At 32.3% G+C, this 23,680-nt stretch overlaps 3 protein-coding genes across 5 annotated transcripts in view; 1 reads left to right on the forward strand and 2 right to left on the reverse strand.

Annotated features, from left to right (window-relative positions):
* Positions 1–1,477: 1,477 nt before the first annotated feature.
* On the reverse strand, positions 1,478–7,141 carry LOC125053757 (protein Pixie). The gene is made up of 12 exons (XM_047655292.1): positions 7,019–7,141; positions 6,575–6,789; positions 6,265–6,480; positions 5,966–6,173; positions 5,361–5,547; positions 5,061–5,182; positions 4,706–4,806; positions 4,404–4,581; positions 3,307–3,428; positions 2,620–2,816; positions 2,075–2,309; positions 1,478–1,640 (listed from the first exon to the last, which is right to left on the reverse strand). Exons 2-12 carry the CDS (start codon positions 6,785–6,787, stop codon positions 1,593–1,595), a joined length of 1,827 nt encoding a protein of 608 aa, XP_047511248.1. The 5' UTR covers positions 6,788–6,789; positions 7,019–7,141; the 3' UTR covers positions 1,478–1,592.
* A 58-nt stretch (positions 7,142–7,199) lies between these two features.
* LOC125054066 (PF03932 family protein CutC) lies at positions 7,200–8,794 on the forward strand. Of its 2 annotated transcripts, none has more exons than XM_047655741.1 (3): positions 7,200–7,319; positions 7,764–7,966; positions 8,206–8,794. In XM_047655741.1, exons 1-3 carry the CDS (start codon positions 7,238–7,240, stop codon positions 8,776–8,778), a joined length of 858 nt encoding a protein of 285 aa, XP_047511697.1. In that variant the 5' UTR covers positions 7,200–7,237; the 3' UTR covers positions 8,779–8,794. The 2 variants fall into 2 exon arrangements, with proteins under 2 accessions (XP_047511697.1, XP_047511698.1); XM_047655742.1 differs by lacking the exon at positions 7,200–7,319 and adding an exon at positions 7,326–7,451.
* A 3,116-nt stretch (positions 8,795–11,910) lies between these two features.
* Positions 11,911–23,680, reverse strand: part of LOC125053948 — a 74,259-nt gene continuing 62,489 nt past the window's right edge. For both annotated transcript variants that reach the window (XM_047655583.1, XM_047655584.1), the window contains exons 4-8: positions 19,891–20,066; positions 18,846–18,952; positions 17,721–17,908; positions 13,818–13,930; positions 11,911–12,684 (exon numbers count right to left, since the gene is read on the reverse strand). In XM_047655583.1, coding sequence (XP_047511539.1) covers positions 12,460–12,684; positions 13,818–13,930; positions 17,721–17,908; positions 18,846–18,952; positions 19,891–20,066 — 809 coding nt within the window. In that variant the 3' untranslated portion in view covers positions 11,911–12,459. The remainder of the gene's footprint in view (positions 12,685–13,817; positions 13,931–17,720; positions 17,909–18,845; positions 18,953–19,890; positions 20,067–23,680) is intronic.

Genomic DNA, 23,680 nt, shown 5'->3' on the forward strand with positions numbered 1-23,680 from the left:
ATTGTATGCATCACATGCGGAAAATTCATATTTTAAATTAAACATAAATAAATTTAGTAATAATATTGGGCCGATTGAAACAGTTCGAAGTTGTATCGATAACCAATTGCATATGATTTTAATGAAATAATATGAATATGTATGCCTACCACATACTAATTTTATATATTGTGTAATGTATGATGTCGATTTTTTTTTATTATAGTACGATAGTCATTGATCTTATTCACTAATTCTTAGATCATCAACTACAAGTTATGAATCATGTTGCGTCAACAAGGTCTTGTATGTATAACTAAATATTCTATAGGTACATGTTTTCTACGTAACTTGTGACACACGTAATCTTCCAGCAATAAAATAACATTTTTCCTATTATGCTAAACCAAACAGCTATCGAGTGTGTTAGATGGCTATACTTAGCTGGGATAACAAGTGTCATTTAAGAAACAGGCACGATAAAGAACTCGAGCGCCGCATCACCACATCTTGGAGTATTGGAGCTTAAAAGAAATCCTCAAACTTCCACAGTTCCACTTAAACTAAAGAAAGAGGTGGTGGATTCGTGCTTGCTGCCATGCTTTACATATGTGGCAAAACCATATTCCCAAAACGACTCATTGGTCTAGTGGTTAGGGGTACTAACTGCGAATCCATGGGTTCCGGGTTCGATCCCCGGCTGAGACGAACATCGATGTGATGAGCATTTGGTGTTGTGCTTAGGTCTTGGGTGTTTAAATATGTATTTATATGTCTATTGTCTATCTAGGGTAGAAGGGTAGAAGGACTCCTTTCTCCGCAATTAGACTCGTGGTTGGTCCGTTGTGCGTACGAGTCCGAGTCCTATATTGTCTATCTATCTATAATATGTATGTATATCCGTTGCCTAGTACCCATAACACAAGCTTCACCAGCTTAGCATAAGACTCGGTCAATTGGTGTGAATTGTCTTTACAAAAAAAAAAAAAACTAAATTACGTTCGTGCTAGCGTGCGAAGGAAAGAAGCATTCCTGGAATTAAACTAAGTAAATGTATCCGCAGAAAAACGAAAATAGTTGTTGCAACATTCCCTACAACTCATATGCAAATGGGCAGGGCATGTAGCCCATTATACAGATGGCAAATTGTCAAAAACGGTAACCAAATGACTTAAATTGTATATATTTTTCTCTTTGTATAATGTATGTCAATAAGATGTGGATAAATAAATGCTTATTTTTATTTAATCTTCACATAATAATAACTCATATCGACCTTTTTTTTAAATATTAAAATCAAGTCAGATGATAAAAGTATGAAAATGTGCCATTCAAAACAACTGGACAATTTTATTTCTAGTCCAGTATTGAAAACTCAAACTTTGTGTCGCCTGCTTGATTATAGTGTATGTAAATGCAAGTTTCAAAAGTACTTTTATTTTTGCTTTGTAGCAAGCCATTGATTTTCATACGATAGTATTGTCCATAATAAAAACCATTTTATTGTATAAAACCGATTTATTACATTAATACATTAGGTTGGAATACACAGATGGCTGTTGTGACTATAGCAATAGCTCCAATATACATAAATAATATTTCTTTTAAATTGTTTAGTCTTCCAAGAAGAAATATTGACCGGCTCGCTTTTGTTCAATATCCTGTAAAAAATATTATTTTTAAATATTTGTTTATACAATTAAATTAGCTCTGTTTTAATAGGATTTAATGATTAACAAACAGAGAAGGCTATAATTGACAAATGTTTATGTCTTGATCAATAGTTATTAGGGAGTAGTGCTTTAAAAACTATTTTAGAAAGAAAATACTTCCAAAAAAGTAATTGAAAACCATAGAACCCACATTTTGTAATGCAAGCAAAACATTGGCAAATACTATAATTTTTTTATAATATTTATAAAAATATAAGAAATACAATGATATATTTCAGTTGTTACACTGCTCAAGTTTAAGATTTTATTAATATAGAAGACTTTAAGTAAGATAGGGATTATAATACATATATGAGCACATGCACCATTAATTATATATATTTTAGGTTCACCTTAATAAATCAAATACAAATAAAACTTACCTTAACTGAAGAATGTTTATTAATCCTTGGTCTAAAGTTATTAGGGTCTCTTCTGAATGTAATACCAAGTAGTTCTAAGAATCTGTTCATTCCATTCAATAATGATTGAGGTGCGTTGGCTGTTGCATGCTCAGAAGGTACTCCTTCAAACACTATGACTCTGTCTGCTAGATATGTAGCCATAATAAAGTCGTGCTCTACTATGAAACCAGTACGCTTAGCATGTAGGATAAATCTAAAACAATAACAAGATAGCATAATATTATAACTTTTTATGATATTTCATTTAAAAAAAAGTCTCTGTAAAAAAATCTTATTAAATAAGAAATACTGTACAAATTGCTATTTGAGTTGCCTAAACAAAGATGTTTATATTTCAGTAAAGTAGGGCCCATCTTTTAGAATGTCAGTCAAACTAAAATCTAGGTTCAAGAGTTGTAAAACCATGTTTTCTGTATGAAGTTTGACATATTCGACAAAGCTTAAGACAAGATTGTGATTTGAGACATGAATATAGACCTAAGAGTAACCAATAAAATATTTACCTCTTAATAACTTTAGCTGCGACTAGACGCTGCTCAGAGTCAAGATAGGCAGATGGTTCGTCAATAAGGTATACTTCGGCAGGTTTCCCAAGACACAACACAAGAGCAACACGCTGCAACTCACCACCAGAGAGGTTCTGGACTTCTTGATCCATAATTTCTTCAATTTTCATTGGTTTCATTACATCAGTTATGAACTGGAATAAAATTATACATGATATATGTCTTGGTTAATTAATAATAAATGAATACTACTACATTTTAAAGTCAACAATATTACTAAGGCTAAACAGCCCACAGTCGAGGCCAAGACAACAAGAACCTCCATAGAGTACTTGGTATTGTATAGTATGTATACCTAAAATTTACAAAAACAAACAGGGCAAAAAGCTCCTGTCGCACATAAGGAAAACAATCAATGACACATTGTATATTTATAGGACACATTGTAAATAGGGCAATTGTGCATCATGCACCTTATAAACTTCTCCAGGATGCATAGCAAGTAAAGTATGCACACACATCTGACTAAAAGAACCTGCGACAACTGATCATAGTTTAAACTGTGTAAAGAATCACAAGTAGCCATTTGGAATTAAAGCAGTACTAAGTAAGATATACAATTATTTCTTTTATATAAAATAACTAGGAACAACACCAAATTAGTAATATATTTGTAAGGAATACCTGTGGATGTGTGTAAGCATCTCGTATTTTATCATGGAGCAGGTTTCGTACTTGACCCTGTGATTTAGGAGAAATCTTCTGAGGTTTATAGCTTATGTGCAATTGTGGTAACTGATTTGGACCTATGTCAAAACAATATTTTTGTTTAATAACAGATTAATTAGTAATAAGGAGTGTAAAATTTCTCTACTAAATTGAAAAAATATATGCTCATAAAATGTTTCTTTTATGATTACTTATACGAGTCATTGCGACAAGAATTTATCGTATTTTGTAATTATTTGTAACGATGATATGTTTGATTACAAAATATTAATATTATTATGAAAAAGATTAAGAATGTTGAGTGTCCTTTACCTTCTGCTGGAATGGATGCTTCAGCATGTTTCAAACATTTTTGAAATACGGGATGAAAAAACAAATCAAATAATTCCGTTCGAGCCATTGCAAATGTTTATAATTCGTTAAAATGCATAGAAATAGTATATTTAGTTAAAACCACCATAACCTATTTGTCTCACAAATTTTAATGGAACACGGACACATAATAAATTAACATGACATATAATAATTGAAAATAATATTATCGTTCTTCTTTTTAAAATAATGTAATGATTAAATTATTGAATTGTTGTAAAATAGCTTTCCCTTTTGCTAAATTCATCTGACAGTATACATACTCGACACTGACAACTTGACGTATACGTAGATGACGTAGATAACAGTAGAAAAATATTGCCAGTTTCTTTTAGAAATATACAGAGTATAAAGCATATTGGTTTTTAAATTCAAAATTTTAGAAAAAAGTACTACGAATATTATATTTGTTGTTTGTTTTTTTTTAATGTAATAGGAGGCAAACGGGCTGGAGGCTCACCTGATGGTAAGTGATACCGCCGCCCCTGAACAGCACATTGCCAGAAGGCTCGCAAGAGCGTTGCCAGACTTTTAATATTGGGTACGCTCTATTCTTGCTGTTATTTATATATTATAAATTATGTTTATTATGTTTTATAAATTATAGTTTAATCATCTTGAAATTACAATAAAATTACTGTTTAATTTACCCTTTGCAACTAATTTGTTAATACACATACCTTCATCAGGTTCTAGGTTTCCAGCTAACATTCTAATGAACGTAGTTTTTCCAGTACCATTCTCCCCAAGTAGCACTAAGATTTCGGAATCTGAGAATTCACCTTGCGTCACACTAAGGTGGAAAGCCCCCATAGATTTTGTCATTTCTGGGTATTCATAATGATTCATTCTTTTGATCTGTTAACAATATTATCTTTCATTTAATGTAACAGGCAAATTCATGTAAATTTTATATCCTTGAATTTACAGCTTTCTTCTAGAGATCAGCTTAGTTTTTAACTAATAAATTTGATTTACTCACCTCTTCCTCTGTAGCTGACTCAGCTACTTTAAATACAAGAGATTCAGTTCTGAATCTCATGTTTTCAGTGGGCACAAATCCATCCAGGAAAATATTTATGCCTACAATAGAAGAATTCATTACATACCCAAAACAATGTGACATTAGAAATTTTTTGCCTGCGCTTTGAAATTCTTTGAAGTTCAAAATTGATAGTATTTGTTACATGTATATATGTCACATGTGTTTACAACCATGTTCATTGTTCAGTGTATACACTATACATACATAACTAATATATACATGTTAATAAATTATAAATATGATTTAAGTAATATTTTGTTACTTTTATTAACACTTTTTTAATATTTATTACCTTCTCTCACTGAAAATGGCATAGTAACTACACCATAAGCACCAGGCACTCCATACAAACAACAGATAAAATCAGACAAATAATCTAACACAGACAAGTCATGCTCCACAACTATGATAAATCTGCAAAAAAAAAGGAAAAAATTGTTATTACAATGTCAAGAAAATAATATACATACATACAAATCAAGATGGCGAAATTTACAGTAACAACAACAAAAATGGTATCCTCAAAATGCAATCTATAAATAATGCCATTATTATATTTAAGCAAAAACTAATGCATGAATCTTAAACTCACTTATCAGGATGTATAAGAGATCGAATAGTACGGGCAGCATTCAACCGTTGCTTAACATCCAAGTAGGAGGAGGGCTCATCAAACATGAAAATGTCTCCATTTTGTATGCACACCATAGCACAAGCAAATCTCTGAAGCTCCCCTCCCGACAGAGCAGCAATTTCACGGTCACGAATGTGTGACAAATCTAATTGAGAAAACACTTAAATGAATAAACATACAATAGAATATAAAACTTAATAAAACAAAGGCTTTTTATTTGTTTTTTAAAGTACCTGGTTCCATTTTAAATACAGGCATAAAATATCATAGGTTTATATCAGGTAGGATGTAAAAATAAAATATTGCAATACAGATTTTAGTTCATGCTTAACATAAATATTATAATCCCTATCCACCTTACTTATTACATTTTAGTATATACAATATACATATAATATGTAAAGTACAGGACTGTGAAGTCCTGTAACTCTGTTTTTGTTGAGTTGAGTTTCAGAGTTGATTACTTTGAAAATTCCTTTTGAGGAGTTTGTTGAGGTTGATGACATTTCAAATTCTACAACTTTAATAGCATCTTTATGGAATTAAAAAAATGAATAGCATACCTAGCATGTCACATATTACTTTCTGGTTTTTCCTTTCATCTTTCTTATCCAATAGGGCTCCTACAGTTCCTTTTACTGCCTTTGGGATTTGGTCCACATATTGTGGTTTGATGAGGGCCTTCAAATCATCTTCTAGGATCTTAGTAAAGTAGTTTTGTAACTCAGATCCACGGAAATGCGATAAAATCTCCTGCCAGTCTGGGGGGTCCTAGAATAAATAGTCAATCCTATAATCAAAATGCTAAACAAAGAGAAATTTAGCAGATTATTTGATCTATTATAAAACAATAACAACATACAACATATCTACCCAAATTGGGCTTTTGTTTCCCGGCAAGGATCTTCAGAGCAGTTGACTTTCCAATACCGTTTTGACCAACAAGCCCCAGAACTTCGCCAGGACGAGGGATAGGAAGTCGATGTAACTTGAAAGAGTTCTTAGAGTAACGGTGAGTAGTATGCTTCTCCAAATTTGATGGAATATTAATTATAGTAATAGCATCAAAGGGACATTTCTGTAAAATAATGTGAATATTAGCAATTGTACTTATTTAAAGACAATATCACCATAAAATTATGATGAATTATTATGACTTTATGGTAACTCACCTTGACACAGATACCACAACCTATGCACAGTTCTTCAGATATGGTGCATATTTTATCATTAGGAGTCACTTCAATACACAGCTTTCCCATACGCACGACAGGACAGCTTTTTTTACATTCTTGTCTACATCTTTTGGGTTTACAACGATCAGCATTTACAATGGCAATACGAGTAAGTTTGTCGGTCTCTTCGGTAGCTTTTTTTCGAGACATAACTGTAAACATTAAATCCTAATGACACACAACTACTGGAGGGCTATTTCATTACATAGGTCAAGATTTTCTCTTAATATGTAGCACATATACACTAGAAATGAAAAATAACCTCCAAAAACCTCATAGAATAGATTTGAATATTTGACACAATATTTTATGAATTATTTTTGATTAATAATAAATATAAATTATTTTATTTTATTCTTTAAGTTATTATTAAGTAAATACCTAACTATGAAAAGCGAACGTGGACAAATCTTTGCCTACGTTCGCGTGTCCGAGATCTGGAAATGTCAAAAGGCAGAATCATGAAGTGGGTTGATTATTTTAAAATATATCAGTCACTGGGCATTCAATACTGACACTTGACAGTGACAATAGGTCAATGTTTATTTGTACCATAGCTACAAAATAGATGGAGAAGAGAGTTCACCCTTGTTTTATACTATGAATTTAACTAATCAACTGTTAACACGTAATACAATAATACATTATATTCTCTGTGGAATTATAGTGGGATCTGTAAGACGTAAGTTAGTAAATAATAATATTTAATATTTTTTAAGAAGGAAGTTGAAGGAACTTTTAGTCTAGGTAGTATTTAGGAAGACTAATATTATGTCTTTAAAAGACAGTGTTTGCGTTTCAAATCGTTCTAAAAGTAAGTATATACTGAACAGATATTCTTTCCTTAAAATTAAGTAATCTTTCTCTATAAAATCAAGAGTGGGGAATATAATAAGACTGTCAATCAATAAGACTGAGATTATAATTATTATCAGATTATATTAAACAAAAAACTCACTTTGTTAAAAGTTGGCTGCTGGGGTGACATGGATTTTCGCTTATTCATATAACTTTACACCTTCCATATTACATTATTTTCTATTTTGCTAGCTAGCTATGATATTCAACATTCCGGCACAGTTAGTGTCAATTATATAATATAATTATATGAGTTACATTTTTCTAGGAAAATTAGAAGTTTGTATTGACAGCTTAGAGTCTGCAATAAATGCAATAGGTGGAGGGGCTGATGAATTAGAAATATGCAGTTCTTTGACGGAAGGTGGGCTCACTCCCTCACCAGGTCTTTTAAATGAAGTTATTGAGGTGTTCAAACTTAATGGAATATGTAGTAATTCTGAAGATGGCCATCAAACAACAAATCAGCATGTACGTTGTTAACAATATAACCACTATCAATATTATACATATTAGTTGGTTCGCTTTCAGTGGTAAAGAAGTTCACAATTTCTAAATATAGTAAATAAGTATAGGTATAATTCAAAAGACCTGAAGTTTTCATTATTTGAATTGAATTATTCACTACTTGTAATCAAAAGCAGTAAGTAATTTATTGATTTATTGACTTAAACTGGGTTCCCTGAAAATAAAACTTTTATTTATTTCAGGTAACAAAATTAAACATCATGATACGTTGTCGAGGTGGTTCTGACTTTTGTTATAATCAAATGGAGATGCAGACAATGCTTGCAGATATTAGATATTTTAAGAAAATGCAAATAAATAGATTTGTCTTCGGTGCACTAACAGACAAGCAAGAATTAGACATACAAAATTGTTCTCTTATTATATTAGAAGCTTCACCAATCCCTGTAACATTTCATAGAGCTTTTGATTTATGTAACAATCCTTTTGATGCAATGGAAAAAATAATACAACTGGGTTTTGATAGAGTTCTGACTAGTGGCCAAAGAATTACGGCAATTGATAATGATGCAGTTAAACTGATCGAGGAATTGAATAAAAAATTTGGCACTAAAATAGAAATTATGCCGGGATCTGGTGTGAATTTAGATAATGTTACAAAATTTATTGAGATAGGGTGCAAAATAGTACATAGCTCTTGTAAAGTTAAGAAAAATATTGTTGAAGTTAAAAGAGATCTTTGTATGGGTTACAGCAGTGTATATGTGACTGATGAAAGAATAGTGAAGTCTATGGTGGAGATAATTAATAAATAAAATATTTGTAAACACATTTCTTTTTTTAAATAATTATTAGTGGTAATATATTCTGCTCTAACATTATAAAAAGGAAAGGTTTTGGCCTTAGACTTAAGATTACATCCTTATAAGATCCATAAAAATCAACCAGAACTACAACCATTGAAAAATTTACTGTGAAACTTACTGTAAATTTACTGACAATGCTTCAGCGCACTCCACAAAACGGACTGTTGAATATTTGACTATATACAGTCCTGACCTGGCGCCCTGCGACTTTAATTTATTGCCAAGAACCAAAGACAAAATTCGAGGTATTCGCTTTACGAGCCGTGAAGATGCGGTGAAAGCGTACGAAAATGTAAAAATAGAAGAGATCCCTAAGGAAGAATGGGCCCCTGCTTTTCTCAGTGGTTCCATCGAATGCGACGATGTGTAGGGAGGAACGGAGATTACTTCGAAAAACAATAAAAGTATTGCAACTTTCTACATTAAGCCGTTTTCCATTTTCTAAACATTTTCAGTGTTACGTAGATATATAAGTCTTTCCTACCACTTCGATTTTGTTCACTTCGAAGTACACTCTTGGACCGTGGGGTTCAAGTGTACAGGTGTTAATTAAAAATTTAAGATGGCGCTTGGTAGATACTATTTACTACTAGATATTACCGGTGACCCCAGAGCTGGTGCTTTCTATGCTTAACAAATAAGAATCGCAATACAGCGAGGAAATGCTGCCAGCATTAAAGGTACACTGCCACAGGGACCAAACGTTTTAATTTTCTATTAATATTAATTTTTAATTATTATAATTAAAAATTAAATTATTATTACTGTTGATTAAGAAAATTGTAAACTTTATATTTGTGTGTTGAACATAACACTTACATTTTATAATTTGAGGCAATTGTCAATTTGCAGTTCATATTGCAGTCTTAACGACAAACGGAAATACATATTACTTCTTTTCTGGAGTAAAAACAACGTTATATGTAATTTACGACTAAAGTCTGTGTTCAAAATAAAATAATGCCTTTTGGTTCAGATGAAGGTAGCTCAGGAAAATATTATATTATTAGGGAACAACGGAACCCTAATATTTGATTCAATAAACTCATTTCTTTAAAGCTTCTTTGAGGTCGTTCAATTTGTCCTTTGAAATCTGTCTTGATTTAAGTTGATTAATGACTCTACTTTTTTTACTTTTATGAAAGGACTGTTTGTAGCGACATTAATCATACAATATATTTTGAATTTGTCTCCATTTTGAGCTTTCATCGTAAGGATATGAAAGATAACTTGATAAAATTAAAATATTGCCTGCTATATGTGATGAGTGTCTAATATTCTATTTTGATCTTAAAATAAAAAACAAATTATTTCTATAACAAAACGAAGTAAGTTGTAAGAAAATATTTTTAAAAATAAAGTCTTGGCGCTACAGCTCGCCTTTGCTTCAAATTTCTGAAGTTGCTTTCTTTTTCTTGATCATTTTACGCAAACGCAAGTAGCTTTTTGTACCGTAACACACCCCCTTTAATTTTCGGGTTTTCTCACTAGCATTTCCTTCTAAGTGTAAGAAGACGAGCAAGGCATGAGCAAATGCCTTCTCATATAGAAAAAATCCATTGGTCCCGTTATATTACAGCCGGCTCAAACACCGCAGACTCAAAACTTCGGGGTTGAGACTCACGAATCTCAAGTGGAAGATATATATCGCCATTCATAAATATAAAATGTAAATATCAAACTACCCTTCAATATGTTACACACGTAAAAATCCCAAAGGTAAGACACTATGTGATTTCTATAGTTCTTACACTATTCTTTATGTATTCTATGACGGATTAGCTCGATTAGATAAGGCACTCACTTGCGGGCATAGCATTCACTAGGTTCAATTGTTAAAATGTAAGGTGGTTGATAACAAAAAGTCAATTCTATTAAATTCTTTATTCGGTGACTTTACAATAGAATAAACTATACCTAAGGTACAAAATAAGGCTATACGTAACGTGAGGAGACTTACATTAAGGCAGTTCTTGCTTACCGTGTTGTGCACGTATTTATTCTATTTACACTTATCTAAATTATTAAATACCTAAAGGCGTATAGATTGGTCAAGTTACCAAAAGATTAAAGCGTTTCATTTCAATTAAGCAGAATTTAAAAGTAGGATAAGTCGTTTGAGTGACGTGTTTTTGTGGAGCCAACAAACTAGGCCGACCAAGTAATCTAGTTTTTTGATATTTAAGCAAAAATTACATAGTTCCGGTAAATTGCCAAATACAGCCACTTAAACCATAGACATCAGGCGTACTTTAGGCGTAAATTATAGCATAAAAATACACCACTTCTATGGACGGTGGACAACATAATATGCGTTTTTGATACTATGGACTGTTCTTTTGCTAGACTTAAAAACAAAGCAAAATTTTTTGAGTCTATTCTAAGCTATATATTTTTAGATGTTTTTTCTTTATCGGGAGTACAAGAGAGATAGGGTAAGTGTAAAAAATATCTGTTTAAATAAACGAGAGCTATCTTTCTCCTAAAACTTTTTAATTCAATCAATGATATTGATATTTAAACTTTGACTGTATAGTAAATAAACAAAGTGTAATTTTCTTCAGAACCTTACTGAAACGTAGAAAATTGATTAACTTCACTTAGGATAGTAACAAATATAAATAGCCAAGGGATTGTAGTTTTTCATACTGTTTTTGTACAAATTACATGAAATCTTTGTCAGTGTGTTATAAATTCTTAATCGTACATGTGTATAAAGCATGAAACCCCTTATGTGTATTACAGATATTTCTTTATAAAATAAAAATTCCACGAGATTAGTATGACTCATATAATCTTTTTTTTTTCATTGTGTACAGAGACTTGTTATACCAAAATTTTGTAAAAACATTTGTCATCTAACACAGTACATATAAGACAGCATATGATCGGCAAGCTTACCACTGTACAAAACCGTTTACGATCACATCACCAAGTACGAAAATTCAAATTTTCGTACTACGTACAGATACCGGCAAACTTCTTGAGTATTAAACAAAGTTTTCGCATCGTACACATAAACGTCAACTGATTTACCAATCACGCGATCGACACGTCACTCTCCCGCCGCCCACCCTCCCAGTGATACCTAAAAATCGCTACTGCGCAGGCAAGATCATTTGTTCAAGATGTTTGCCGGTATCTGTATTTGTAATTTTTTAATTTAGCTATGGAAAAATTACATCGCAATTGGTTATCGTAACATTCGTTAAGAGTTTTTGTTTATCAGCTTATTGTTAACTAATTATTGAGTAAATCAAATCGATATATCTATCACGTAGGTAAGCTTGTGGAACATGTGGAAAAGCGTAGAAGTTTGGTTTTTGACATGTCGCATGTACTCACTATCATCCACTACCATATAAGTTATGCTATTTAGTAATGCGAGTACCACAACTATAAAAGAAAATACATAATTTTTTACAATTAAATTTACTGGATATAATTGTTCAAGATGGTCACCTAAAAGATATATGTATATCAACAATAACAAACAATACGCAGGCGATTTGAAAAGAATAAATTTAAATACTTTTTAAATAATTCTTATACTCAATCCCGGTTAACTAACCTGGTAACACTGTATTTTCTTTTTAAGAGCTATGACGTAACACATAATTTCACATCAACTTAAACGATAACAGAGTGTCGATTAGTTTTTTTATCTGGCGCATATGGTTCTAACTTGCCAGGTTCTGTGTTTAATGCGCTATAGTCTACGGGAAAAGGCGGTTGTGGGAGGGAGTCCTTTGAAGGGACAAGCACCCACTGTCCTGGACCGTTGGGATTCTTGCCCATGAGCCAATTTATGTAACAGTGTACGAAGGTGCCGTAATCCAGGATTAGATAGCTATTCTGAAATAAATTAGTACCATTTATCAGTTAGTTAAATAATAAAAGTTTTCAACAACATCTGGGCTACGGACTAGATATGGGTAAAATTTCCTGCGCTTATTAACTCGACTAGAAGTAATAGACAAAAGACTAGAGAGCAAAGTAATGACTGGCGTAAAAAAGATATTCAACTATCTTGTGAAATATGATCAGATTTCGGTACTTTTCAACCCGCAACATTTTCACTTAGGGAATTTTAGGGGGAGGGGGTCCTTTTGTAAAACGTTACGCGGGGCGGGGAGTGAATTACGCGATATCGTAAATATTATTTTCGACTTTCCAGTACTTCACACCACATAATTTGTAGCTTTTAGGTATAAAGAGTCACTAGGTGGTCACGAAATGTTTTACTATAGGTACTTGGGTACAGAAAAACATTACGGCGCGTTACATGGTGTGGGGGGGGGGGGGGGGCAATAATCTCCAAAAATTGCGTAACGTAATACTTGAACGCTCCCTTAGGCAATGTGTTCCCGCTCATTCTTAACCGCATTCAAAGAGCAGTGTTGGCCTAGTGGTTTAAAAGCGCAACTGTTCTTTCTGTGTAATTAACACTTGCTACGACGGCAACAGTTTGAGGAAATTTAAACCAAAAAATCGAAGACATGCGTCAAGACACAGAAAGCTGATCACCTACTTGTCTATAAAAACGTATCATAGAAACAGATCAATGCAATTTGAGGCCAAGACAAGGTAACGTCTCTAGATTATTTATTATAATTATTTACCCTGTTTAGTACAGGCTTCCTCTTCTTTCGGATAAAGGTCTTATGTCTGTCTATGATCAATTATAGAAGAATATTGAAGGAAACATTTGTAATACGTACTAAAATTATTAAAATTTATATACTGGGTGGCGCAAAAGTACTGGCACTAAAGAAAATTTGTTTATTTTTTTGTGTACCAAATGTAAAATACACTGAAAATAAACATGGACCGTTTTACTCCCCAAGAACGTGGAATAATCGTAAAAGTATTTTACATTTGTTCACTACACAATTTTCAACAACAGAATGACAGGAAATGTCATAAAAAAAAATATACAAATTTTCTTTAGTGCCAGTACTTTTGCGCCACCCAGTATTTTTACTCACACTCGTCATCCGGTCGTAAGCAGTATCTATGATTTCTTCTATTCTTTTCGCTGGTAAACCAATCACTGACCGGTAAAATGATGCAAGGGCATCCTTTGTTATTTCTCCAACACCTATGGAAATATTATACGACTCTACAAAAAAATTTTCGTTCTTTGTCCTAAAGTTTATACTATTATTTTCCAGTTAGTTATGCACAAAAACGAAAAGAAAATACCTTTTTTCGGTATAAAGTTTGCTTTTGTGATAGTTATAATAATAATACTCATTTTTCAATTTTTTCATAAATTTTAATTGATTTTAATATTTTTAAAAAGACCGCGCGGTGAGAGTGGATTATTAACGTTTACACTGTGCCGCTAGATGGCACCCGAGTGATAAACAACCATCAGGTGTTATTTACAAGCCCAGAATAACTTAAAATGTCGTCACGAAAGTGCAAATACGATGCTGATGCATTTTGTTTTATATGTGGTCAATATTTTTTTTTTTATGCTCATTTGGATAAATTTTAAAACAATATGGGAGCCTATTCCGAAGAGCAAGGAGAACGTTTCCATCAGGACATCATGAATTTTGAACAACGCTATCAAGGCCAATACAATGAAAACATGATGGGCGACTATATTTGGGGTTTATTGAGAGAAAGTAGCTATGAACATAAAAGAAAAAGTAAAAGTGTGCACTTTTAAGTTATTTTCCACTTTTCTGTAAGCTAATTTGATAGTAAAACTTAATAAAAATAATAAACATTTTTGGAACGAAGTTCCTTATCGCGCGTTGTGAAAGGGGGCTAGACGGAAAAAATTCTTACGAAAAGTTGTCACGACACTTTTTTGCTATTTGCTATTGTAATACACCGGTTCTCGTCCGATCACCGAAGTTAAGCAACGTCGGGCGAGGTCAGTACTTGGATGGGTGACCGCCTGGGAACACCTCGTGATGTTGGCTTTTTTTTTCGTCGTCGTTTAACATATAAATTAATCGAAAGGAATTTCGTTCCATCCGGGTGTCCCTTGACACCTCTAAAGTTTTTATTTCAATAGTTTTATTTTCAATCAAAAATTAAAATCCGAGATTTTTAAAAATTTCGTTCAATCAGTCTTCTAAGCACAAAAGCAAAGTTTTTCATGCCATATATTTTTTTTCCGTCTTATTACGACCTAAACTACCGAAATTTAATGCTTTGCAATCAAAGTCAAATTTCATGTTTATAGTTTTTTTTTTTAATGTAATAGGAGGCAAACGGGCAGGAGGCTCACCTGATGTTAAGTGATACCGCCGTCCATGGACACTCACAATGCCAGAAGGCTCGCAAGTGCGTTGCCGGCTTTTCAAGAATTGGTACGCTCTTTTCTTGAAGGACCCTAAGTCGAATTGGTTCGGAAATACTTCTGTGGGCAGCTGGTTCCACATAGTGGTGGTGCGCGGCAAAAACTGCCTTAGAAAACGCTCTGTTGTGGAACGACGGACGTCGAGGTGATACGGATGGTGTTTTTTTTTTTTTTTTATTTTTTTTTTGGTTGATTATCTATGAATACGATATACAATAACAGTAATTTAGAAATATTAAACCGACTTTACTACACACCTCCTATCCAGAAATGCATACGATTTTGATGAAGCTTGCACTGCTACCTAAGTTTGAATATACCTAGTACTTAAGTCAAAAATAAATCGAGAAACTGAATATGTGAACTAACATACACACACATACGAAATTTAGAATACACACACAGGTAAAACTAAAAACCTCATTTTTTTAAGTTGGTTATAAGGGAATGTTGTGTATAGAAGTTCTAAGTTGTAGTTCACTGAGATACCTCTATCCATTACTTATTCTAAAATTTAGAAATTACAATTTACTCAAGCTCGTTTGAAAAAAACGGTTAGTTTAAATACTTTTAGAGTTTACCTCTTAACATATATTGCGATATTTTATAATATCATCACGAAAATTTAAGATTTTTTTGAATCCCTTTAGTTTTAATTTCATAATTCACGAATTTTACCGATTTAATATAATTAAACATCATATTATGATCATGCACTACTATTTGTTTTCGAGTACGCAAAATGAGTTTTAAAATGAATAGCATTTTATATGCCTGCCCTGCATTTGGCAGTACATCGTGTGTTTTATATTTTATTTTGTGAGCAGCCGTCGAATATAATATAATAGGAGTCGCAAGAAATAGGAACGTACGAAGTAGGATTTTGGCTTGAAATTTCAATTCAATTGCCAACTCTGAAATCCCTTGAAATATCACTGGAAACGGAGATTTCAATTATTTCTCTATTCTAACATTTTTGATATGGATATCAAAAAACGCTTTTTCATTTAATAGGTTTTTAGGGACGAATACAGAATGTATATTTATTGTGGCGTTATTTCCGCATTTACAAGCCCACTATGCGACTGTTATATATTTTTGCTATCCTTCGTGCTTCTTTTCAGCTCTATACTGTCAAGTATAGGTTCCTAAATTATGTTTTATTTTATTCATTAAGAAACAAACACACACATTTCTATAGTAGAAACAAAAAAAGGTCAATAAAAAGAATATTGGAAGTATCCTAAAACAGTTTCACAGAAACAAAAATAAATTATATAATATATAAACACTAGCTGACCGTGCAAACGTCGTTTTGCCAAGTATATCATTTATAATAAAAAAATTGGGGTTGATCGTAGAGGGGTGACAATTATGGGTTGTATCATAAAAAAATAAAAATAAAAAATTAGGGGTGGACTACCCTTAACATTTAGGGGGATAAAAAATAGATGTTGTCCGATTCCCAGACATACCCAATATGCACACAAAACTCCATGAGGATCGGTCAAGCCATTTCGGAGGAGTTTAACCACAAACACCGCGACACGAGAATTTTATATATTAGATGACAGCAGAACGGAAAAATACAATATAATATTTAGATGTTATGTTTTCGTTATACTATGTACAATTTCCTTACGATGTTATAATAAAGATGTTAGTTAAAAGCTTTGTTAAATGATTATAAAAATAAAGATAAATCACGAAAAGTAGCAAAAATAAATGAACTTCGTAATGTAATAAAAATGATTGCGTAATTAATTTTGTAAAAAAATTATAACGTTTATTTTTGCTTCGTCAAAGTGAAGGCTGTTAATTGTTCATCAATTTTCCCAACAATTTTTGGTTCTTATATTCAAATGGTTTGTACAATAATGACTTTTATTACAATGGTATACAGCCGTTATTACTGTGATTGTGGACCATAATTATCGTATTTCATTTCGTAAGGCTCCCGACAGGTACACTTACGTCAAATTAATCCTATTCATCAAGCAGTTTTATCAAGATCACGTAGATTTATTGAACCTTGGTTTATTTAATCACAGTGTTTTCTCTGTTTATTTAATATATAGGTAACAGTAGACTTAATAAAATTAAAAGCTTATTTTTTGCTTGCTATTTTTAACGTTTTCTATGTATATTTTTAATGTCCGTTTTCTTTTTCAGTACTTATATCATGTATTATTTATTAAATAAAATAAAATAAATATTGCGATCTACAGTTCTTCGTTGGTACTCCGCGGGCATGAATGACCCTTGATACGGCAAGTCATTCCCAAATCGCCTCATTTAATATATTAAGCTGGGGCAGGTCAGCTCCAGTGCTTGCAGCTATGAAGTAAAAGAGGCCTACATCACCTCTCCAATGACATCAATTGATTGAGTGTTTTACTCAGATATAAAGACGATTTTACATTTCCCTTTGGTAATATCGTCGTGAGGTATATCTATGAATTAATTATAACGCACTAGTAATAGTTACGTAATTTAGCAGAACTATATCAATTAATTTTCATTCGATAGGCACCGCAATTTTCACGGTATTTTCTTTTATATGACGTACCTGTCCTATCAATAATGTGGAACAAAATCTTGCAGAAGTACTGCAAATACAACGGTAAATCTGCAAACTTGTTTGGTTCACTCAATAGAAGCGCCCATCTAGCCAGCCAGCCTTCAAGTGTCGTCCGTCCGGGTAAACCTCCAGCTTCGGGACCACAAACGCGTCTGTAGTAGGGTAATTCTGCAAATCTAACCAGAAATTGCACGTTTACATTAGAAAATACGTGATTTAAATTATGATCAGACGTAGAAAGTCGTGTTTTTCTCCACTTTACCTTTTTATTTATTTATCCAAGACCAACAAAATACATTAAATAAAATATCTTAGGGGTAATTTTAGTGTCGTCATTGTATTTTTATCTTGATCTGATTTGACACAACAAATAATTTGTGAAGATAAAATAGTTCGTGGCCAATATGTGCACAGATTTAATATTGTCTTTAATTCGAGTTAAGAAAATGTACCTATATTACGTCAAACAATTATTTAATTTTTATATAGAGGTAAAAGCGTTTAACTTTACAATTAGGAAAATAATTAAGTCGAATAACACATAATATCGGCCAAAGAACACATGTATCATTGGAACAGTTTTTTAAATTTAACTTCGGTAAAAGTGTATTTTATTTTATATTCAGAACGTCAATTTCCTCACTGTTGATATCCTCCAATCAGGTAAGTTTATACTCGAACTATTTCTAAGGTTAAGGAAACTTGGTGTCACGTATAACCTTTATCTCTAATTTACCTGAAAGTGCTATTTCCGGTCCGATCACGTACTTCCTATCTTAGTTTTTTTGCAAAAAGGTTTTATGTAATGAGAATAAATTATATTCTACGTACAAATGCGATAACAACAAAAACCCTGCTGAAATGATCTTTGAAATAGATGCTGAAATATATAACCAAACCAAATATAGTCCATATTAGTTATATTACATACATTTCATTTCTACAGTGGCTTTCAAATGTAATATTCTATATTTTTTTTATTATTCAGTAAAAAAAATGTTTAATAATTAATGTTTTGAAGAACATCCTTAAGCTAATTGTATAAATAAATACTTAACAATTGAAAACAATGAAAAGTTACAACGCAAACAAAAGATGGACCAGTCAACTTACTTGTTGGGCAACGGGTCGAGAAAATGTTCGATGAATTCTCTCTTCACTTCCAAGAGTATGTGAAACTCCGACGAGTTGGGCGACCAGTCCGCAAAATGGGCAAGCTTCTGTAAATTTCGTTTAATTGTCCCTATTTCTTTACCGAGCAATATAAACTTTTATTCCTACATTTGTTAAGTCATTGTTATGGTTATTTTTATTTTACCAAGCCGAGCGGGCGTCAGCGTAAATTAAGCTTTCATGAAGTTTAAAAAGTTGTATGTAATTGTGCTTTTAAAATGTAGTCCCTATATAATTGGTGTTAAGACTTAATCTAACTCAATCCAAACAACATATTTGGTCTTAATTTAATTTTTTATTTTTTTGTAATAAAAATATCAGTGTTGGTTTGAACAAAACATACAAACTATTAAGTTCGATAGCTTAAAATATTAGATTATGGCGTTTTCAGGCGTCATAAACTATAATTTCCCTTGGGAAATAAGTGAAGTTAACTATGGTTCTGTGGAACTATTTCAAATGTATAAAAATATGACATATAGGAATAATTGAAACGACTTAATAACTTAGGTTAATGGAGCGGATCCAATGTCATTGTAATTCAATGAGTTAGATTATCTAAGCATTAGCTCTATGGTAACTATAGTCTGATGTCTTAGATATGAAGATATTTATTAGAGAAACGTAAGTTTGTAATATTATTATAATTATTTCTATACTTTTGTAAATAAACCTCTGGCGAATTTACCTTAGATCATACATTCAAAGTACTTTCCTTATTTTGAATATCGGCGATGTACAATATCAGCTGAGTGCGTTCTTTAAAATAATTACATTCATCCTTTGGAAAATGTAATAAATTTTATGTAACAAAGGAGTGTTAAGCGTTATGAACCTTATGTAAAATAAAATTACCACTTTGATAGATATTTCAATTTTAACAATGCTTTTTACAGAACTCCATTCGAAATTATAATTTATTTAAAAATTATATATAATAAAGGAAATAAACATTTTTGTTTGACGAACTTAATTGCGTTGTTACCTCAAAAAAATTATCAAAATCTTGGTCACAGATGACGTCATCTCGGTCATGGTCCAGAAGTTCGGTGAAGAAAAGTGTCATCTTTTCATTTTGTACGGTGCTAAGCTGGGCCAAAGGCTGTTCTTCCTCTAAATCCAGGCATTCCAAGTCTTCACTACAACGATTTACCCAAGTAGCTGTTGAGATAGAATGATAAAATTAACTTAGATGATGGGTGATGGGTAAAAATACAGAAAAAATAGTAAAAACAGAGCATTAAGTCGATAGACGCTACAAGCTTTAAGCTTAGGTTTCCTAGAAAAGCGGTGCCGTTATCTAACGGCCCTAATGTAGCGTTGGGTGACATCACCCATACGTTGTCTATATAAATAACATCGGAGTAGGTTTCCTAGAGAATGTTAAGTCGCGGCCGTCGGTGCGGTGATAAACATTAGTTCAACGTTTTTCGCGTGTAGCGGTGCCCATATTTAATTAATACAATGAGTGAAATGTGACTTGGGCGAGCGAAAATTATGTTTTTTTGCATTATGATAAATACTAAAGACGGCCGTTATTAACAACCGTAAAATGACGGCGGTTAGTTAACGACACCGTGTTATTAGGAAAGCTAAGCTTTAACGCACATTACAACGCGTCGTCATTTTTCAAGAAGCAAATTTTGAAATGTCTTCGCGCTTGTTTCATACAATTCCCGATCTTATATAAGATGCGTGAAAGCCCAATCTTTGCTGGAACGTAAGTAATTCTAACCACTTTGCATACTCTAACAAACACATTACACTGGCGTGATTAAACGACATAATCGTGTTCCTTATCACCATTTCACTGCGACTTACTAATTACATGAGCTTATATTACAGCGTGAATATTATTTTATTAATCTGCTCGGTTTGAACGGTAAAATTTTCAGTTGATACTTAACAGAGACAATTTACAATCAAAGATATTATGTCACGTATCGATTGATTGTGATTAGTCAACAATATTTGTCCAATCACAGACACGCGACACGATCCGTATTTTGTTTAACATTCACGTAGTAGAATTATGCTCAAAGAATTATATTGTCTACTAGCTGACCTGGCAAACGTCGTTTTGCCATGTATATCATTTGTAATAAAAAAAGGGGTTGATCGTAGAGGGGTGAAAATTAGGGGTTATATGTATTTTTTAATGTAATATCATAAAAAATAATTTAAAAAATAATAATTTAGGGGTGGACTACCCTTAACATTTAGGGGGATGAGAAATAGATGTTGTCCGATTCTCAGACATACCCAATATGCACACAAAATTTCATGAGAATCGGTCAAGCCGTTTCGGAGGAGTTTAACAACAAACACCGCGACACGAAAATTTTATATATTATATGATTACCGTATTTATCCTATTAGTTAATCACTATAATAGTGCACTGTAGATCACCGCTACGTTTTGGCACACCTCATTTAAAGTAAGTACCATTGATTATGTTTATTCTCGCAGATATTGTCTAAGTTTTTGTATGAGTAATGAAAGTAGCCCGCACGTCGTTACAGAATCTAAGTAATAGTAACCATTAAATTGCGAATGTATTAAACGATCAATTTCCTTATGATGCATTTAACTAATGGAAATCCCGTACTATACGAATGGGCAGATAGGTTCATTCTGTTGTTAAATACTGACACATTATTAGATAGATACATTCACTCTGAAAGTTTGTTAAGCAATTTAGATTATTTTCAATTATATTTATTAGCAATATTTTATATATAGCAGACTTTTTTGGAAACAAATACCCACCGCACCGCATCAAACAAAACGCAAACTCATATTTAAGCAACCCAAAACTCGCACTGTCTTCGCCCAACGCTTTTTCTCCTTCCGAGGCCCTTTCATCTTTAACCACTTCATTAAAAACAAAATTATCACACTAACATTTCAAAAATCACATTCCATACATTTACTAAACATCTCAAACGATATCTTGTTAACCTGTCGTATTCTGATACTAAAAATATTCTTATTGTACAAAAATAGTTTTAATATAAATGTGTAGAAATAATTAATATAGCTTATAAAATACTGTTTTCATGTCAAAAGGAAGAGACTGGCTGCCCACAACACAGGGAATCCTAGTGTGGGGGCCAGTGCACTTTACTTTATCTAAATACCTTGTATATTGTGCATAATAAAGTTTTCTTTCCTTCTTTCTTTAAAAAAAAAATATAAGAAAGAGGTAATCTAGATTATTTAGTATATTCTTCAGTTAATATTTACGAAGTTAGATTTACGAATACACGTTCGCAGGCTTCCACTAGAGAAATGCCAGTAAACACTAATTTCCTATGAGTGCACTACGTTCAACGCTCTCACTGATTAAAACACCAATGATAAGATGTATCAATTGTTTTAAAAAACATTGCTCTTGAACTATAGAACTTCTAGTCACTAATACATTTATACGGAAAAAAGTAGAATGTTAAACAGGAGATCGAGATATACTGATAGTAATTCGTCAGATTGAAATTGACGCATACGAATTGACAAAACTGTTGTAATATCAATTCAATGGGTATAACGTAGACGGACTATGGTATAGACCAGGCATCAGCGTACAGCGTGTGAGATAGCGAATGATCGACATATGTCGTATGTACAGTTTTAATTCATTGAAGATTGCTTATTATTGATCAAAATACACATTCGAATGTCGTGACAAAATAAGCTACTTACCTATGAAAGGTTATGTTTGGTTCTTTTCGTTCACTATAGCTTTTACAGCCAATTATGCAACAATTCACCATGACTGACACTTTAAATACACCTCTTATAAGGATAAAGTCTTTAAATATGGATTGACTATTTATCACAGATTTATCAGTAAGCGGTGAAAACTTGTTCACCACCAAGGGCTCGGTGGTAAACAAATAAAACCCGATACGCAAATAGAGACAGAAAAACTGATACTCTGTTTCGCTCGCACTTAAGTATTTCACGTTAATGCCTTCTCTCTTTAGTTATTATTGTTATTTTAGAAGCTCATCTAGTTCTATACTCTATCTACGGGGTATAAAAAGAATTTATTCATAAAAACTAAAAAAGTCGAATAGTCCCGCTTTAACTCACCTATCTCTATTCACCGCAGTGTAAACACAAATTTCCAGAAAGACACGATTACATTCTTCCAATAGACTGATTTATTATGTATGTATTTATTGAGTTATTATTAATAATATACAATTAACACATTGGTGTTCAGTAATAACGAGTCAATTACCATTAATTATTTTCATTTGTATTTACAGAACAAATATTTAAATTTAAATCCATCGAATGATGCGTTTATTGTTTCGAGCAATAAATCAATCGGGTTAAAGGAATTTTATGAATGATTTATGCTCTTTATAAAATTGATTTTATGATGAAAGTTTAAGTGAATCATTTGCAGACAATAATAATGTTATCATAACTCAAACAATTCGTACTAATGCCGTTTAACACATGGGCGCACCTTCAATACTATTGCATGTGAGACTATATATTAAATTGCACACTGTCTAAATTCACAAGGATAGCCTGATTCATAGCTTAGAAACCTATAACCAAATACGTTTTGGCTATAGATTTTCACATTTTGGTTTTACTTTGTATTGCATTAGTATTAAGTTATTTTAAGTATAAAGCCAAAAAATCCAGCGTATACCTATCACACCTGTCCCTTAAAAAAATCGCTTCCCGTTACTACGTTGTCCCGACGACATATACCATCGTCTCAAAGACTAAATCACTGAAGACTTTTTTATTT

The sequence above is a fragment of the Pieris napi genome, chromosome 11, assembly GCF_905475465.1.
Source record: "Pieris napi chromosome 11, ilPieNapi1.2, whole genome shotgun sequence".
In the NCBI taxonomy this organism is placed as follows: Eukaryota; Metazoa; Arthropoda; class Insecta; order Lepidoptera; family Pieridae; genus Pieris; species Pieris napi.